A 19,724-nucleotide genomic window follows, 5' to 3' on the forward strand; every position below is an offset into this window, starting at 1 on the left:
TGAAAGAGAATTACAGGCCAATATCCCTCATGAACATAGATGCCAAAATCCTCAACAAAATCTTAGCAAATCGGATCCAGCAGTACATCAGAAGGATCATACACCATGACCAAGTAGGATTTATCCCAGAGATGCAAGGATGGTACAACATCCGTAAATCAATAAATGTGATACATCACATAAACAAATTGAAAGAAAAAAACCACATGGTCATATCAATTGATGCAGAAAAAGCATTCGACAAAATCCAACACCCATTTTTGATAAAAACTCTCAGAAAGGTGGGAATAGAAGGATCATACCTCAACATAATAAAAGCCATATATGACAGGCCCACAGCCAACATCATACTCAATGGACAAAAACTAAAACCATTTCCCCTAAGAACAGGAACAAGACAGGGATGCCCACTCTCACCACTCCTGTTCAACATTGTACTGGAAGTATTAGCCATTGCAATTAGGCAAGAAGAAGAAATAAAAGGCATCCAAATTGGAAAAGAGGAAGTAAAACTGTCCTTATTTGCAGATGACATGATATTATACATACAAAACCCTAGAGACTCCATCAAAAAGCTACTAGACTTAATACATGAATTTGGCAATGTAGCAGGATACAAAATTAACCCCAAGAAATCTGAGGCATTTCTATACACCAATAGTGAACTTTCAGAAAGGGAGATCAGAAAAACAATCCCATTTACCATCGCACCAAAAAAATTAAGATACCTAGGAATAAACTTAACTAAAGAGGTAAAAGACCTCTACTCAGAAAACTACAGGACGTTGAAAAAAGAGATAGAGGAAGACATAAACAGATGGAAGAACATACCATGTTCTTGGATTGGTAGCATCAACATCATTAAAATGTCCATACTACCCAAAGCAATCTATACATTCAACGCACTTCCCATTAAAATACCAATGGCCTTCTTCAAAGATCTAGAACGAACTCTCCAAAAATTCATCTGGAATAAAAAAAGAGCCCGAATAGCTGCAACGATCCTGAGAAAGAACAAAGTAGGTGGGATCTCAATGCCAGATATCAAGCTGTATTACAAAGCCACTGTTCTCAAAACTGCCTGGTACTGGCACAAGAACAGACATATAGATCAGTGGAATAGAATAGAGAGTCCAGAAATTAGCCCGAACCAATATGCTCAATTAATTTTTGACAAAGGAGGCATGAACATACAATGGAGCCAAGATAGTCTCTTCAATAAATGGTGTTGGGAAAATTGGACAGACATATGCAAGAAAATGAAACTAGAGCACCAACTTACACCATACACAAGAATAAACTCAAAATGGATAAAGGACTTAAATGTACGACAGGAAACCATAAAAATTCTAGAAGAATACAAAGGCAACAAAATCTCAGACATATGCCAAAACAATTTCTTCACTGATACAGCTCCTAGGGCAGTTGAAACTAAAGAGAAAATGAACAAATGGGACTACATCAAAATAAAAAGCTTCTGTACAGCAAAAGAAACCATCAACAAAACAACAAGAAAACCCACCTCGTGGGAAAACATATTTGCCAACGTCATATCTGATAAGGGCCTAATCTCCAAAATTTATAGGGAACTCATACAACTTAACAAAAAGAAGATAAACAATCCAATCAAAAAATGGGCAAAGGATCTAAATAGACACCTTTCAAAAGAGGACATTCAGAAAGCCAAGAGACATATGAAAACATGCTCAAAGTCACTAATCATCCGAGAGATGCAAATCAAAACAACAATGAGGTACCATCTCACACCTGTCAGAATGGCCATCATCAACAAATCAACAAACGACAAGTGCTGGAGAGGATGTGGAGAAAAAGGAACACTTGTGCACTGCTGGTGGGAATGCAGACTGGTGCAGCCACTATGGAAGGCAGTATGGAGGTTCCTCAAAAAATTGGAAATGGAACTCCCATTTGACCCTGTGATCCCACTTCTAGGAATATATCCTAAGAAACCAGAAACACCAATCAGAAAGGATATATGCACCCAGATGTTCATAGCAGCACAATTCACCATAGCTAAGATCTGGAAACAGCCTAAGTGCCCATCAGTAGATGAATGGATTAGAAAACTGTGGTACATCTACACGATGGAATACTATGCTGCTGTTAAAAAGAAGGAACTCTTACCATTTGCAACAGCATGGATGGAACTGGAGAGCATTATGCTAAGTGAAACAAGCCAGTCAATGAAGGAAAAATACCACATGATCTCATTCTTTCATGGATAATTAAGACCATTACAAACTTTTGAACAATAATAAATACAGCGGCAGAGCTGCCTCAAACCGATTGTCGGACTTCAGTGGTAAGGCCAGGGAGGGTTGGGGGACAGGAGGGAGGGGAGTAAGAGATCAACCGAAGGACTTGTATGCATCCATATAACCATAACTAATGGACATAAGACACTGGGGGGTAAGGGAGGGCAGGGGCTTGTCAAGGGTGGGGGGGAAAAAAGGACACATATGTAATACCCTTTGTAATGCTTTAAGTAATAATAAAAAAAAATTCTCAAACAACTTAAGTATTTTGATATTTTAAATCAAAAGAAAATAATAAAAACTTTTCAAGTAAAAAAAAAAAAAAAAAAAGAATAAAAATGGCTACAAACAAGGACCTATCAATAATAACCTTAAACATAAATGGATTAAATGTGCCAATCAAAAGACATTGTGTGGCGGAATGGGTAAAAAAACATGACCCACATATATGTTGTGTACAAGAGACACACCTCAGAGCAAGGGACTCACACAGGCTGAAAGTGAAGGGATGGAAAAATATTTTTCAGGCAAATAGATTAAAAAAAAAAAAGCTGGGGTAGCAATATTTATATCCGACAAAATAGACCTTAAAGCGAACACCATAACAAGAGGCCACTTCATAATACTAAAGGGATCAATACAACAAAAGCATAAAAATCAGAATGATTTTCTCTCTTCATTGATGTTTCTATCTCTTTCTTCCTCTCTACAATGAAAATTAATAAAGAACAAGCTGGAATTACAAGTGAAATATGGAAAGGCTTCCTGAATAATCAATGGAAAACTCACAGGAGAGAACCCTGATACTCAAGGACCAAAGGTGGAGACCTCATAGAGATTGGTAGGAGGGGTAGAGGCATGAAAGGGTTGTCCGGGCTCCCATAGACAGCAACTGAATCTTGGAGAGATATATCAGCTGTGGGGGTGGGGGGGGTGCCACTGATAACTCTGGGATTTAATCCCTAAGCTGGACTCCCCAGCAGAGAGGACCAAACTGAGAAGGGTACACACATAACATCTAGCTCTGAAAAGTGGTGGGGTGCTGTCTGCCAGGGAGTGGCAGCTGAAAGCTTGGAAACCCTCTTAAAGGACCAACGCACAAAAAGTCACTGTGGAGCCACCCACCTTGTGCTCTGGCAGAGGGAGGGTGAAGTGTACTTGAGCTGTGAGAGTAGAACCCAAGACTGGGGACTCAGGAGATAGAGCTCAGAAAGCAGACACCCCAAGTTTCCTGGGCTGAGTCATTCCTTGACGCAGCAGAGGACATCTTTCCTACATAGACATCTACATTTCCTGGGGGGAAGGCAGTTGACACACCCTATTGGAAAACACCTTGCCCTGCCGCCTCTTAAGACAGTGGTTCTCAAACTTCTGGCCCTTTAAATACAGTTCCTCATGTTGTGACCCCACCATAAAATTATTTTTGTTGCTACTTCATAATTGTAATGTTGCTACTGTTATGAATCGTAATGTAAATATCTGATATGCAGGATGGTCTTAGGCAACCCCTGTGAAAGGGTCGTTCGACCGCCAAAGGGGTCAAGACCCACAGATTGAGAACCGCTGTCTTAAGAGATTAAAAGTAACAATTAGCCTCCAGGCAGAAGCAACCACCCCACCCTGTTGAAAAAAACTCTTGCCATACCTGAGGATGTTTGTCTGGCGGCAATTCAAGTTGGAATTCTATTAGTTTGTAGACAGAGGTGGTTTCTGGAGGCTTTGAGTCTTTGCCAGATCCAATTAGTCAGAAACAGCCTTTAACACTGTCCTGCACTAGAGACTGAGGAGTGTAGAGGTTCTACCTAATACATAGTCACAAACCCAAACAACCAAAATGTGGAAACAAAGAAACAACTCCCAAATGAAATAACTAGAGAATTCTCCAGAAGAAGTGATAAATGAAGCAGAGATAAGAAATTTATCTGAAACGGAGTTCAGAGTAATGATGGTAAAAATGCTCAACAGTATGAAAAAAGATATGGTAACTATGAAAAAAGAACAGTCTGAGAAAAAGAATGACATAATACAAATAAAGAACACATTGAAAGGAACACACAGCAGATTGGGGGAAGCTGAGGATGGAATCAGTGAATTAGAAGACAGAGTTGAAAATATCACTCAATTAGAGAACCAAAAAGAAAAAAACAATTAAAAAAAGGAGGACAGACTAAGGGAGTTGTGGGACAATGTGAAACGTAACAATATTAGAATAGTAGATGCGCCAGAAGAAGCAGAAAGGAAGAGAGGAATAGAGAAGGTGTTTGAAGAAATAATGGTAGAAAACTTCCCAAACCTGGTAAAGGAAAAAGTCACACAAGTTTAGGAGGAACAGAGAATGAAAGGGCGAGGGGTACGCCCTCCATCTTGCCCCAGGGCAAGGGCTACGCCTTCCATCTTACCCCGGATCCTCCATTTTGGGGCAGCAGCCTTAGCCATGTACTCGGCCAGGAGCTTCTTCCCGGAAGCCCAAGCCTCTGCTATCCACACCTAGGATTTCCTTAAACTAACCAATGAAAATCAAGGGACGTGCGCGCCATAGGTACGACGACATGCTGTGTAACAAGACACCGACTTGCGCCTGGCCAATTGGCAGGGCCCACAGTCCTCTCTCCTCCCCGTACTCCAACCCCCCTATAAAACCCCTCTCCCCACAGAGCTTACTCTCTCTCTGCCGCTTGCGGCTGCATTGGTGAGTGTGGTCGGGGAGCCGAGCTAGCTTGAATAAAGACTCTTTGCTTTTGCATCGGACTCAGCTGGCTCTGTGGTGGTCTTTTGGGGATCCTGAAATCTGGGCATAACATTTGGGGGTTCGTCTGGGATCACCAAGACCCTCGAGGGACCCCCAATCCGGAGAGTCTGACTGGCCGCGGTAGGTGTCTATGTGTTGTGTATTCTGTTCTGTGTGTTATATGTTCTGTCCTGTGTGAGCTCACTTCTGAAATTCTGTAGTGCCCGAAGCGGTGTAGGTGGACGCACTGCTGAAGGACCAAGGGCAGGGAGAGTCAGAAGACGTTCTGCTCTTCAGGAGGGATGCGTATTCCCCTCACGAGGGATGTGGCTTCCCCTTGATGATCTGAGACGAGGCGGGTTGTTCCCGCCGGTTGGCGCACAGCCATCCTCTAGTTTTTGGTTTTGCTTCCATGGAGTTGGAAGACTATACTTTCGGGCCCTTTAGTTGTCTGTGTTTGTGTTTTTTTCTGTGGACTTACTGGATGGACATTATGGGACAGACTCAAACTACTCCTTTAAGCATTATGGTCGTTTTAAAGTCAAAGGCTGGGCCAAACGTGCTTGCCAGCCTCAGATGTGGTTTTCCAGAACCGCTGCGGTGAGCCTTGAAGCCTAGAGCGCGGGCATGGGTGGAGCCACCGCAGGTGCAGATCTTGGTGGTAGTAGCAAATAATTTAAAGTCCATCTTGTAATTGAAAACTTTTACAAAATTTAAAAATGCGTCTGGGATTTCTGTGCACGTGTAAAGAGAAAAGTGGCTTGAAACTAATGCGCGCATCGTCCGATTTCGGATATTAGAGTTTTGAGCTGGAATCTCTTTACAAATGTACAAAATAAAACCCCAAGACTGATTATTTCCTAGGAAAGATGGCAAATTTTACCCAAAGGAAAAAAGATGCTGGCTAGATTTTAGCAGCAGGATTGGCATTTCCATAATAAAGAAGTTTTTAAATGCTAATGAAGGTTGTTAAAAGGTTGACTTCAAGGCCAAAAAGGAAATTCAGTAAAATTGTCTCTGTTACGGGAATTTGCTGAAGAATATGCCTTAAAATAATTTGGATTTGAATCTCAAGAATTACTGAAATATATTAATTATAAAAATCTAAGTAGCCCAGGTAAAAGATGGCTACGCACTTTAATTAAGGCTGGCTTCCCAAGGCAATTTCTAATGGAGGAAGGGTTAGCCTCCCTTCCCCCAAAAGAACAAGCAGGTAGGCAAAAATTTCCCGCCAGTGGCAACTTCTAAAGACAGGTTTGCTTCCCAGTTTCTCATCCTTGGGAAAAAGAATGTAACTAATTTGCATTTTAATGGTTACCTGTTTCCAGTCAATGGCAGCCCAAGGCTTTGGGAGTTTGCTAAATTAAATTAGATATTCTGAAATAACAAAATGCTAAAATATTAATCTAAATTTGCCTCATGAAAAATCTAGAGGACAGAATCAAATCTGTTGGTTGATTACGTCTTGCATTTTTGAAATTTATTCTTAAAAATGTTACTGATTGAGAAATGCTAAATATTTGAGTTACCAGCTAAAAGTTTAAGGTTCGGATTGAATTGGGAGAAATTGTGTGTTGTGGTAGCTAAATGCCTCTGCTTATTGGTCTGATTAAAAAAAGAGGATTAATTTTATGACCTCAACTGAAATTTTAAAGACAAAAACCAGTTTAAATTTAATTGATATTCTTTAAGATAATTACAAAAGGTATAAACAGGTAATGTGAGTTCTGTTTGTCTGCAATATAATGTTGGCCATCTATCTTTTAGGGATTTTGGTTTGCTCTTCCCTTGTTTATTGTGAGAATAAGGAAATCATCTTTTCTGTCAGAGAACAGTTTAAACAGCCACAATGTTGGGCTGCGTGACTTGGCAGCCGCCATGTTGGCCGCATGGCTTGCCGCTCCCCTGGGGGCCGCCATCTTGAAACAGCAAAGGCCCCTCCCCTCTGACGTAGCCAATCACAAAAGGAATGTCTGCTTACTGAGGAAGGATGGGATTTCAGGGGTGGAGTTTTAAGGCGGAGTTTTACTACAGAAATGTGGATGGGGCAGGAAGTGTGCTTGCCTCGAGGATTTATTTAATACTATTTTTAAGCTAATCTCTTAAATCTAGAAAACCCTGCTTTCCTTAAACTAAGGACAATTAAAGGTTATATGTTCCCTCCCTAAAGAAAAGTTAAGTAGCTTATGTCAAAGTCTTTAAAAGGGACTGATAGCAGTAATCCAATTTCTAAAGTGAAGTATGGTCATTAATATTTTTTTTGATGCTTTATCACAAACAAACTTATAAATTAATTCTTTGAATGTTTGGCAGCAACTTAAGGACATGAAAGGATTTATTCCCTTCCACTGTGTGGAAGGCCCCCTGGGGAAGGCACTTAAGCATTCTGTATTGACCTCTCTTGACCTTTTTTTTGCCAAGAGGATTCCAATTTCTACAGCTGTTATCTGAGCTCTCCATTCAAACTGAGATCATGAAAAGCTGGTACCATGGATCTGTCTCTTGACCAATGGTGTAAGCTGGACCCTCTCTGGAGAAGAAACCTGGGTTCCCCGTGATCAATGCCAGGGCCCCACCAGCAGGTGAGGGGATCCAAAGGTAGTTGCTGGGCATGGAGGCCAGAGGGACATAGGTTAACAAGGAGACAGAACTGAACCTCACATCACCCTACTTGGCCCAGAGGATGGCTGGTAGTCAATGATGGGTAAGACCCCTCAGGGAGGGGCGACCTAAGACAGGCACAGTTGGGGGGGGGCCAGTAGGAGAGAACTTGGGGTTCAACAAAGGTGGGGCATAGATCCTCACCCCCCCAATGGTGCAGGGGCTTGAACACTCGCCCCTTCTGAGGAAGGTCTCCTGTCCCCATGGCTGCTTCTTGCTTCCCATGCCTAGCCCAGAACAGGAACCAAATAACAAAAGAGATTTGGTCCAGCTGAAATCAGAATCCAGATAAACGGAGGCTTGGCTAACAGACCCTATGTCTAAATCTAGTCTAACAACAGGAAGGCTCAGAGCCTTCACAAGGATGTAAATTAAAATTATTGTTAGAGTATTAAATTTGACAGTAAAATAGTTGTCAAGTTTTCAAATTAATTAAATTTGGCTAACTTGAAATAGTAATTATTCAAAAGGCATTAACCAAAATTTTCATTTCATAGTAAGCTGCTGGAAGACATCTTACCCAGGTATGGTTTTCCTGTTATGATAGGATCCGACAACGGACCAGCCTTTATTTCACAGGTAACGCAGGTAGTAGCCAGGGCTATTGGGGCAAATTGGAAATTCTTATAGGCCCCAGAGTTCAGGGCAGGTAGAAAGGATGAACAGAACTCTAAAGGAGACCCTTACCAAATTAACCATGGAAACTGGCGGGGACTGGGTGGCTCTATCGTATGCCCTTTACTGGGTAAGGAACTCCCCTTACACCCTGGGCTTTACTCCCTATGAAATCATGTTTGGCAGGCCACCCCCTATCATTCCTAACCGTGCCTGTGACTGTGTTTTGTTTGACTTGCTGTTTTCAATTGTTTGTTGGAATCCTCATGGAGGAGGCCTGGTTGCTGCTCTGCCACAAAGGGAACTGGTGGAAAGGCAGGAGAGCGGAGCGCTATAGCTGATGGGCAGGTTTAATAAAGGGGCACTCTCCCTGGACATGGAAGCCATTGGGACTTTGAAGTTCTCCAAAAAGAGGAGAAGTCTGACTCAGAGACTGGCCGAAACCTCGTTGGGTTAGGAGAACTGGAGGCTGCGTATTGAACTTATAGACTGCAGTTTGCTGGGCAGAGGTCCAAGCCCAGTGGTATAGGGGTTAAGCTACCTGTGTACAGCAAAACAACTCTCTCCTGTGCCAGAATACATTTTAAGGAAATTGGACAGACTGTGTTTATCGCTAGAAAGAAGAACTGGCCACAGTGCACAGCCCTGACAGTGACCTGCAGAAAACTGTGTAATAGATTCAAATGATGCCTACATCTTCATAGACATGGCTCCAGAGAGACGAAGACAATTCTGCCTTATATAGCAGGGTCAGGAATGGACTTTAGTCACCTCCCTAAGATGTTTGTATAGCCCTGCCATATCTCATGTTTAGTAGCAGAGGATTTGGCTGCCTGAAGCGGCCATGGTGCCAATATTATGTTTCACTGTATTAATATGTTGTATTAACCTTTGATTCTCTTACAGGTTTAAATGTAGCTGTAGCTGCCAGCAGTTGCTGTAGACCGGTGATGGTCTACAATCCTTGGTAGTCTTTGGGAGTAACTGGCAAGTGTCCAGTCTCCCACACAAAGGGACATTGTTATAGCTATGTTTTAGCTGTCCTGGAAGGTGATCAGTTACCATTCCTGTTGTGTTTAAGTTGTTAACACTGAAATGTTTTCTTTCCCTTCCACCGGACCATTTGTTATAGTTTGTCCCTGCCAGGTCACAAGCCCAGCTCCTTCTGTGCCCAGGACAGCAGGGAGCCTGAGTGGAAGATGACCTCTAACCAGACACACCCGCTGCAGATCACCCTCAGGAGGACAGCGGACCTCGCCAGACCCCTTGTAGTCCTCCTAATGCTGTTGACTTTCGGCCCTTGCATTATTAACAGACTAGTTCAATTTGTCAAGAAGCATATAGGGGTGGTTCAGTTGATAGTTCTACACGCGCAGTACAGGCCTCTAGCAACGGTGAAATAGAAATGCAGTCCGTCTCATGATTGAGCCAGAAGTCTCAAGACAAGGGGGGAATGAAAGGACGAGGGCTACGCCCTCCATCTTACCCCAGATCCTCCATTTTTGGGCAGCAGCCTGAGCCATGTGCTCGGCAAGGAGCTTCTTCCCGGAAGCCCAAGCCTCTGCTAGCCACACCTAGGATTTCTTTAAACTAACCAATGATAATCAAGGGAACTGCGCGCCATAGATATGACCACGTCCTGTGTAACAAGACACCGACTTGCGCCTGGCCAATCGGCAGGGCCCACAGTCCGCTCTCCTCCCCTTACTCCAACCTCCCTATAAAACCCCTCTCCTCACAGAGCTCACTCTCTCTCTGCCGCTTGCCGCTGCATCGGTGAGTGTGGTCGGGGAGCCGAGCAAGCTCGAATAAAGACTCTTTGCTTTTGCATCAGACTCGGCTGGCTCCGTGGTGGTCTTTTGGGGATCCTGAAATCTGGGCATAACAAGAATCAAAAGGAGAAGAACCCAAACAGGCCCACGCCCAGACACATCATAATTAAAATGCCAAGAATGAAAGACAAAGAGAGAATCTTAAAGGCAGCAAGAGAAAAGAAAACTGTTACCTACAAAGGAGTTCCCATAAGGCTGATACCTGATTCTCATCAGAAACTCTACAGGCCAGAAGGGATGGCATGAAGTACTCAAGGTAATGGAAAGCAAGGATCTAAGACCAAGATTACTATATCCAGCAAGGTTATAATTCAAACTAGAGTCAAATAAAGAGCTTCCCGGACAAAAAAAAGGCTAAAGGAATTCATCACCACCAAGCCAGAATTACAAGACATGCTAAAGGGATTGCTGAGAAGAAGAAACAGAGAGAGAAACCTAGCCATACAGAATTAAAATGTTGATAAATAAGTACTTCTCAATAATAATCCTAAATGTAAATGGATTAAAGGCTCCAATAAAAAGGTGTAGAGTAGCTGAATGGATATAAAACCATGACCCAACTATATGATGTCTCCAAGAGACCCACCTCAAAACAAAGACACACACATGATGAAAGTGAAGAGATGGAAAAAAATTTTCCATGCAAATGAAAAAGAAAAAAAAGCTGGAGCAACAATACTCATATCTGACAAAATAGACTTTAAAAGCATCATGCTAAGCAAAAATAAGCAAGTCAGAGAAAGATAAATATCATACAATCTCACTCATTTGTGGAATATAATGAATAACATAAACTGATGAACAAAAATAGAGCCAGAGGGGGGAAACATATTCTAGAATATAATAGAAGTAATCATGTTATTTGCAAATTTCTAATATTTCCTACAATTTTTGTGATATCATACTATGTTAGTTTTGGTAATATTATTATACTTAAAATCCTTTTTTTCTTGAACTATTAATGTTTATTGCATGTAATATTATTATATGTAAGATCATTTTTCTTGAATAATTGGTGTTTATTGCATGTAATGTTATGATATTTAAAATAGTTTTTCTTGACAAAGAAAATAAATAAATCACCAATGACCAGTGGGGGGGTGGGTGGAGGGAGAAGAGTATATAACTCAGGTAAACATATATGCACCCAATGTAGGAGCACCCAAATACAAAAAAAACCCTTCTGGATCATATCACGGAAGAGATTGAGAGCAATACAATCATAGTAGGGGACTATAATTCTCATTGACATCACTGGGTACATCAATTCTAAACAACTCACTAGATCAGATGGACTTAATTAACATCTTCAGAACATTTCACCCCAAAGATACGGCATATACATTCTTTTCAAGTACACATGGAACATTTTCAAAGATAGACCACATATTGGGACAGAGACAAAGTCTTTTCAAATTCAAGAAGATTGGAATAGTATCAAGCATCTTCTCAGATCACAATGGCATAATTTTAGAAATAAACTACAATAAAAACAATAAAACAAATCCAAACACTTGGAAGCTAAACAGAATGTATAAAACAATGAATGGGTTACCAAAGAGATCAAAGAAGGAATAAAAACATCCTGGAAACAAATGAAAATGAACGCACAACAATCCAAAATCTATGGGACACAGTAAAAGCAGTCCTGAGAGGGAAGTTCATAGCAATACAGGCCTACTTAAATAAACAAGAAAAACTGGTAATAAATTATATAACCCTACAACTTAAAGAATTAGAAAGAGAGCAACAAGAAAAGCCCAGAGTGAGCAGAAAGAAGGAAATAATAAAGATCAAAATGGCTATAAACAGGCACCTATCAATAATGACCAAGAGACCAAAAAAACAATACAAAAGATCAATAAAACCAAGAGCTGGTTCTTTGAAAGGATAAACAAGATTGATGAACCTCTAGCCAGGCTCACCAAGAAGCAGAGAGAGAGGACCCAAATAAACCAAATCAGAAATGAAAGAGGTGAAATAACAACAGACCCCACAGAAAGAAGGATTGTAAAAAAATACTATGAACAACTCTATTCCCACAAACTGGTCAATATAGAAGAAATGGACATATTCCTAGAAAAATATGACCTTCCAAAAACTCAATTGCTGGAGGCTAGGGAGAGTAGTTAGCATAACAAATGCAGGAGGTCCATCAAAAGGTTGATGGACACCTTCAGCAGGGTTGAAAATCTGAATGATATGACCTGCTGCTGGAACAGCTGAAGGCAGTTCCCCCAACCTGATAATCTTTTTATTGTTTACCAGGCCTTACCTTTGAGATGTATATCAGCTTTGCTAGAGGGCAAAATGTGTAAATAAAAAGCCCTGGGTGAGGAGATTTCAGAAACTTAGTCACTAGAACTAAGTTTCCATCTGGCCCTCAAAAATGCCTTCCAAATTCACATTTCTTGTCTAGTCTCTTTATTCCATTGATGCACAGCCCCTTTCCCAGATTCCTGAACCCTTGTAGATGCTGAGTAAGACCCCAGCTCTTAATCAGGAATAATCAAAAAATCTGAATAGGATAACTATGGAGGAAATTGAAGTAGTAATCAAAAAACTTCCAGCAAACCAAAGCTCTGAGCAGAAGGCTTCACAGGGGAGTATAACTAAACACTCAAAGAAGAACTAAATCCTATCCTCCTCAGACTATTCCAAAAAATTCAAGAGGAAGGAATACTTCCAAGCTCTTTCTATGAAGCCAGCATTACCCTAATCCCAAAACCAGATAAAGGCACTACAAAGAAAGAGAATTACAGGCTAATATCTCTGATGAACATAGATGCTAAAATCTTCCAAAAAATCCTAGGAAATCTGACCCAGCATTATATTAGGAAGATCATACCATGACCAATTGGGATTTATGGAAGGATGGTACATTATCTGCAAATCAATAAATGTGATACATCCTATAAATAAATTAAGAGATAAAAATTACATAATCCTATCAATTGATGTAGAAAAAGCATTTGACAAAATCCAACACATTTTCTTGATAAAAACTCTCAGCACAGTCGGAATAGAGGGATCATACCTCAACATAAAAAAAGTCTTATATGACAAACCTACAGCCAACATCATACTCAATGGGCTAAAATTAAAACCATTTCCCCTAAGAACAGAAACAAGACAGGGATCCCCACTCTTATCACTCCTGTTCAACAGAGTACTGGAAGTGTTAGCCATAGCGATTAGACAAGAAGAAGAAATAAAAGGTATCTAAATTGGAAAAGAAGAAGTAAAACTGTCATTATTCGCAGATGACATGATATTATACATAGAAAATCATAAAGACCCCATCAAAAAAATACTAGATTTAATAAATGAATTCAGTAATGTAGCAGAATACAAAATTAACACCCAGAAATCTATGGCTTTTAAAAAAATTTTTTTTATTGATTTCAGAGAGGAAGAGAGAGGGAGAGATAGAAACATCAATGATGAGAGACAATCATTGATTAGCTACCTCCTTTACGCCCTCTACCATGGATTGAGCCCACAACCCAGGCATATGCCCTTGACTGGATTCAAACCTGGGACCCTTCAGTCTGCAGGCCAACGCTCTATCCACTGAGCCAAACAAGCTATGGCTATGGCTGTTTTATACACCAATAATGAATTCACAGAAAGAGAAACAAGTCAAACAATCCCATTTACCACTGTACCAAAAGGGTAAGACATCTAGGAATAAACACTAAAGAGGAAAAAGACCTGTACTCAGCGAACTATAGGGACTGAAAAAAAGAGGGAGAAGAAGATATAAACAAATGGAAGAATATACCTTGTTCATAGATTGGTAGAATCAACAGCATTAAATGTCCATACTAACCTAAGCAAGTTATAGATTAATGCAATCCCCATTAAAATACCAACAGCATATTTCACAGACCTACAACAAACTCTCCAAAAATTCATCCTATATAATAAACGACTAATATGGAAATCAACCAAACGGCAGAAAGACCAGTCGCTGTGATGCGCACTGACCACCAGGGGGCAGACACTCAACACAGGAGCTGGACCCTGGTGGTCAGTATGCTTCTACAGGGGGAGCACCGCTCATCCAGAAGACGGGCTCACAGTTGGTGAACACAGCAGCGGTGGCAGGAGCCTCTCCCAACTCCATGGCAGCGCTAAGAATGTCCGACTGATGGCTTAGGCCCGCTCCCCTTGGGCCTATTCCCCTGAGGGCTCCCGGACTGCGAGAGGGCACAGGACGGACTGAAGGATCCTCTGCCTGAGTGTACGAATTTTGTGCACCGGGCCTCTAGTATGGAATAAAATAAGACCCCGAATAGCTGCAGCAATCTTGAGAATGAAGAACAAAGTTGGAGGGATCACAATACCAGATATCAAGCTATATTACAAAGCCAGTGTCCTCAAAACTGCCTGGTACTGGCACAAGAACAGGCATATAGACCAATGGAACAGAAATTGACCCAAGCCATTATGCTGAATTAATATTTGACAAAGGAGGCAAGAGCATACAATGGAGTCAAGACAGTCTCTTAAATAAATGGTGTTGGGAAAATAGGACAGATACCTGCAAAAAAATGAAACTAGACCAACTTACACCACATACAAAAATAAACTCAAAATGGATAAAGGACTGAAACGTAAGACAGGAACCATAAAAATCTTAGAAGAATCCATAGGCAGCAAATTTCAGACATATGTCATAGCAATATCTTTACCAATACAGCTCCTAGGACAATGGAAACTAAGGAGAAAATAAACAAATGGGACAACATCAAAATAAAAAGCTCTGCACAGCAAAAAAACAAAAACAACTATCAACAAAACAACACTGCATGAGAGAACATATTTGCCAATGTTATATCCGATAAGGGTTTCATCTCCAAAATTTATAGGGAACTCATACAAGTTAACAAATCAATGATAAACAATCCAATCAAAAAATGGGCAAACGACTTAAATAAGACACTTTTCAAAAGTGGACATACAGACAGCCAACAGACATATGAAAACATAGTCAAAGTCACTAATCATCAGAGAGATGCAAATCAAAATGAGAATGAGATACCATCTCACACCTGTCAGAATGGCTATCATCAACAAATCAACAAAAGACTGCTGGTGGGGAATGCAGACTGGTGCAGCCACTGTGGAAAACAGTATGGAGTTTCCTCAAAAAATTAAAAATGGAACTCGCATTTGACCCAGTAATCCTGCTTCTAGGAATACATTCCAAGAAATCAGAAACACCAATCATAAAGGACATGCACCCCTGTGTTCATTGCAGCACAATTTACAATAGCTAAGATTTGGAAACAGCCTAAGTGCCCATAAGCAAATGAGTGGATTTAAAAACCCTGGTACATCTACACAATGGAGTACTAGGCTTCTGTAAAAAAGAAAGAACTTTTATATTGGCAACAGTATGGATGGACATGGAGAGCATTATGCTAAGCAAAATAATCGAGTCGGAGAAAGATGAGTGAGATCATTTGTGGAGTATAATGAACAAAATAAACTGATGAACAAAAATAGATCCAAAGTCAGGGAAGCATTGAACAGACGGTCAAACTTCAGAGAGAAGGTAGGGGAGGGGAGTGGGGGAGTAAGAGATCAACCATAGGACCTGTATGCATGCATATAAGCATAACCAATGGACACAGACAACAGAGGGGTGAGGGCATGTGCTGGAGGGTGGGAGTAGTCAGGGAGAAGTCAATGGGGGAAAAAGGAGACATATGCAATACTATATGTAATAGTTTAAACAATAAAGAATTAAAATATATATATATATATATATATATATATATATATATATATATATATATATTTGTGTGTGTGTGTGTGTGTGTGTGTGTTTGTAGCCCAGTCGCTGTGGCTCAGGGCTTGGGGGCTGACCTGTGCTTTTATCAGGAGATCGCTGGTTCAATTCCCAGGTTGCAGGCTCGTTCACCAGCAGGAGATATGCAGGAGGCAGCCAACTGATGATGTGTTCTCTCATCAATTATTTTCTCTCTCTCTCCCTCTCCCTTCTTCCCTCTCTAAGATCCATTAAAAACAACATATCACATATATTAAAAATAAAAGAATATATGTGTATATTTAAATCTTTCATGCACTGACCTCATCAATAAAAGGTATTAGTACCACAGCTTCCCATTCCTGTTGTTTCCCATTTAGGTCAGTTTTAAAATCAGGTGGATAATATTCTATAATGGGTGAGTCCTCACTGGTCATCAAATGCTGTGGAAAGACAAAATAGTATAATAGAGATATAAGAATATCAATATAGCTTTTTGTTAATATTTATAATATTTTCTCAAATGTTAGTTTAAAATTGCTAAGCAAAGCACTACTAAATTTTTATGTCCTAGATATGTTGCAACATACTATATTTTGATTTTCACCTATGATACTTCTAACTTCACTGCTACTCATTACTTTCCCATTCCAGTGGTAATGTGGCAAAACTATCTGGATTATGAAATTTAATTTCATCATTTCTATCTTGTCTTTTCATTCTTCAGTTCTACCTAAATTCTGTTTTTATTTCACAGGCTTCTAATAGTCCTCCATTTTTAACCTTGAATTAAATAATTTACTTTCATGCCTTAATCATCTGATTTTATTAAGGGCCATTTGAATATTTATAACTTCACTTGTGGGCCATATAAAATTATCAACTTAAAAATTAGCAGGCTCGCCCTAACCGGTTTGGCTCAGTAGATAGAGCGTCAGCCTGCAGACTTAAGGGTCCCAGGTTCGATTCCGGTTAAGGGCATGTACCTTGGTTGCGGGCACATCCCCAGTAGGGAGTGTGCAGGAGGCAGCTGATCGATGTTTCTTTCTCATCGATGTTTCTAACTCTCTATCCCTCTCCCTTCCTCTTTGTAAAAATAAAATAAAATATATTTTAAAAAAATTAGCAGGCTATATTTGGTCAAGCATTTAACTCACCTCTAATGCCTTGGCAGGGCCAGACCAAGTAATTTCATGAGCCTTATGCACCCATTGGGCCAAACATTCCCCACCCCTACTCTAAAAGAACTAAATGATTTTTACTGAAGATTTAGACAGAGGTGCTAAAAATGAAAAAGCTATGCTCTGAATGGTTTATATAGTTTGCTTGCATTTTAAAAACAAAGCTATATTAAGTCAGAATTACTTTTCAAAGTAATTTAAAGCTAAGTTTAAATCAGAAATACTTAAGAGCTATTATATTTAAAAATAAAAATATAGCCAAAACCGGTTTGGCTCAGTGGATAGAGCGTCGGCCTGCGGACTGAAAGGTCCCGGGTTCGATTCCGGTCAAGGGCATGTACCTGGGTTGCGGGCACATCCCCCGTGGGAGATGTGCAGGAGGCAGCTGGTCGATGTTTCTCTCCCATCGATGTTTCTAACTATCTATCTCTCTCCCTTCCCCTCTGTAAAATGCCAATAAAATATATTAAAAAAAATAAATAAAAAATAAATAAATAAATAAAAATATATTTAGCTATTTGGGTTCTATGTTTCCAGGTTTGGAGGAAGAGCTCCCAAATATTAAATAGAACATAAAAACATTTAATTCTAAATCCCACCTGGTAGCATGTAGGAAGTAAATTTTTGCTAGCTGCTGGAAGTACAGCCAGAAGTTGCTCGAATGGCATAAAAGGTTTTCCTAGTTCAAAATGGATTTTGAGTGTACTGATGTTGCGTATATCAGACAGGAAAGGTGCATAATGGTAAGGATAATACCTATAAAACAAAACTGAGTTTTAAAAAAATTGGCAATGTTATGAAACAGGTCAATATTAAGTACATATGTCTCCATATTTTAATAACACATAACAATAATTCTAAAGGAAAAAACTATCACCAATACTTCTACCACTTAAATACAAGAAATCAGTAGCCTTAGAAAATTTAGGTCAAAGATAGCAACAAATTTTATATTTAATTTTTAAAGTATAGCTTCTCGTTTCCAAAATTGGAATGTACAGTGTAATTGAAGCATATACACACAGTGTTTTAGTTCCCCAAATGTAAAGAATGAATCTTCCAATCAATAAAACCTCAGAATGAAGTAATGAGGTAGTCAGAAGACTCTCAACAGGCTCATGTGGGCCTGGATCTGTGCCATAGGACAAAGAGAAGAGTGAATCCGAGCTCATATGGCTCTTACTAGTCAGCTCTAAGAACTGTTATATTTAAATTAGTATCCATGTATTACTATGTTTGAAATAAGGATTAAAATATTTATCAATCATATAACTATTTTTGTTTTTAATAACTTCCCATCTTTAACTACAAGTGTAAATATTTTTAGAAAGCTTCACATGTAACAATTTTTTAAAAAAGTTTAATGTTCTTAATGTTTGACTAAAAATGCTCACAAAATAAATATTTTTGTATTCCACAATTATGGCATATTTCAAAAGAATGGAAAAGTTTAGGAGGCAGAATGGCATGTAGAATTATGGAAAATGTATAGACTTTGGAATCAGATAGGCTTGGACTTGATTCTTTGTTGTGTGTATGATCTTAGAAAGATTATTTAATCTCTTTGAGCCTCATCTGAAAAAGGCAGACAACAACACTTAATTTAAATGGTTGTGAGGATTATATGAGAACACTAGAGGCCCGGTGCACGAAATTCATGCACGGTGTGTGTGTGTGTGTGTGTGTGTGTGTCCCTCAGCCCAGCCTGCACCATCTCCAATCTGGGACCTGGTGGGACTGGGCCTAAAACGGGCAGTCGGACATCCCTCTCACAATCCAGGACTGCTGGCTCCCAACTGCCTGCCTGCCTGCCCGCCCCCAACCACTCTGCCTACCAGCCTGATTGCCCCCTAACCACTCCCCTGCCAACCTGATCGACGCATAACTGCTCCCGTCGGCCCAATCGCCCTTAACTGCCCTCCCCTGCTGGCCTGGGTCCCCCCCAACTGCCCTCCCCTGCAGACCTGATCAACCCCAACTGCCCTCCCCTCCTGGCCATCTTATGTCCACAGGGGGGCGGCCATCTTGTATGTTGGAGTGATGGTCAATTTGCATATTGCCTCTTTATTATATTGGATGCTTTTTAAGTGCTAGGCCTTACTACAGATACAATAATAGGAATAACAGACTCACCCTCTTAAAAAATGACAAATCAAAGATTTTTGTCATTAGAACACTCTTCAAAGAGTTTTTGAGAATCAGGTCAGTTTTTGGAAACATTTTTTAAAGGCTGTTAATAAGTGAAATCATAACTAGTCACATTATCCAGCTTTGGTTTGTTTTACTATGTGATGCTTTAAAATAAAACCTAGCAGAGATGCTCTGAAAACAAAACAAAACGAACTATCTCATCACCTAGAAGTCTCTACTTTCCCCTGCATTTTCTGCTTTATTTTTCTATTTGGGTAGATAATTTGGAAATGTAGATGGTACTTGCTGGAATAGGAAGCACGAGAGAAATGAAAATTATTACTATTTTCAGGAAAAGCAAATAATTTCTTTCTCCTTTCCTCTTTATCATTCCAAGTCTAACATTCAAATAACCTCAATAATTATTCCTGATAGGAAAATTTTCTCAAACACACAAAATGTAAAATAGAATATAATGAACATTGCCTAGCCAATGTGGCTTAGTGGTACAGTGTCAGCCTA

The 19,724-nt window shown here is 40.0% G+C and overlaps 1 protein-coding gene across 6 annotated transcripts in view; it reads right to left on the reverse strand.

Annotated features, from left to right (window-relative positions):
* XRN1 (5'-3' exoribonuclease 1) overlaps positions 1 to 19,724 on the reverse strand; it is a 218,737-nt gene that overhangs the window by 146,527 nt on the left and 52,486 nt on the right. For all 6 annotated transcript variants that reach the window (XR_011470291.1, XM_070405900.1, XM_070405899.1 and 3 more), the window contains 2 exons: positions 17,672 to 17,828; positions 16,215 to 16,334 (listed from right to left, as the gene is read on the reverse strand). Coding sequence is in view for 5 of the 6 variants with exons in the window: in XM_070405900.1 (XP_070262001.1) it covers positions 16,215 to 16,334; positions 17,672 to 17,828 (277 nt within the window). In the remaining variant the exon portion in view is untranslated. The remainder of the gene's footprint in view (positions 1 to 16,214; positions 16,335 to 17,671; positions 17,829 to 19,724) is intronic.

The sequence above is a fragment of the Myotis yumanensis genome, unplaced genomic scaffold (assembly GCF_028538775.1).
Source record: "Myotis yumanensis isolate MYYU_CA2020_CCGP unplaced genomic scaffold, mMyoYum1.0.hap1 SCAF_2, whole genome shotgun sequence".
In the NCBI taxonomy this organism is placed as follows: Eukaryota; Metazoa; Chordata; class Mammalia; order Chiroptera; family Vespertilionidae; genus Myotis; species Myotis yumanensis.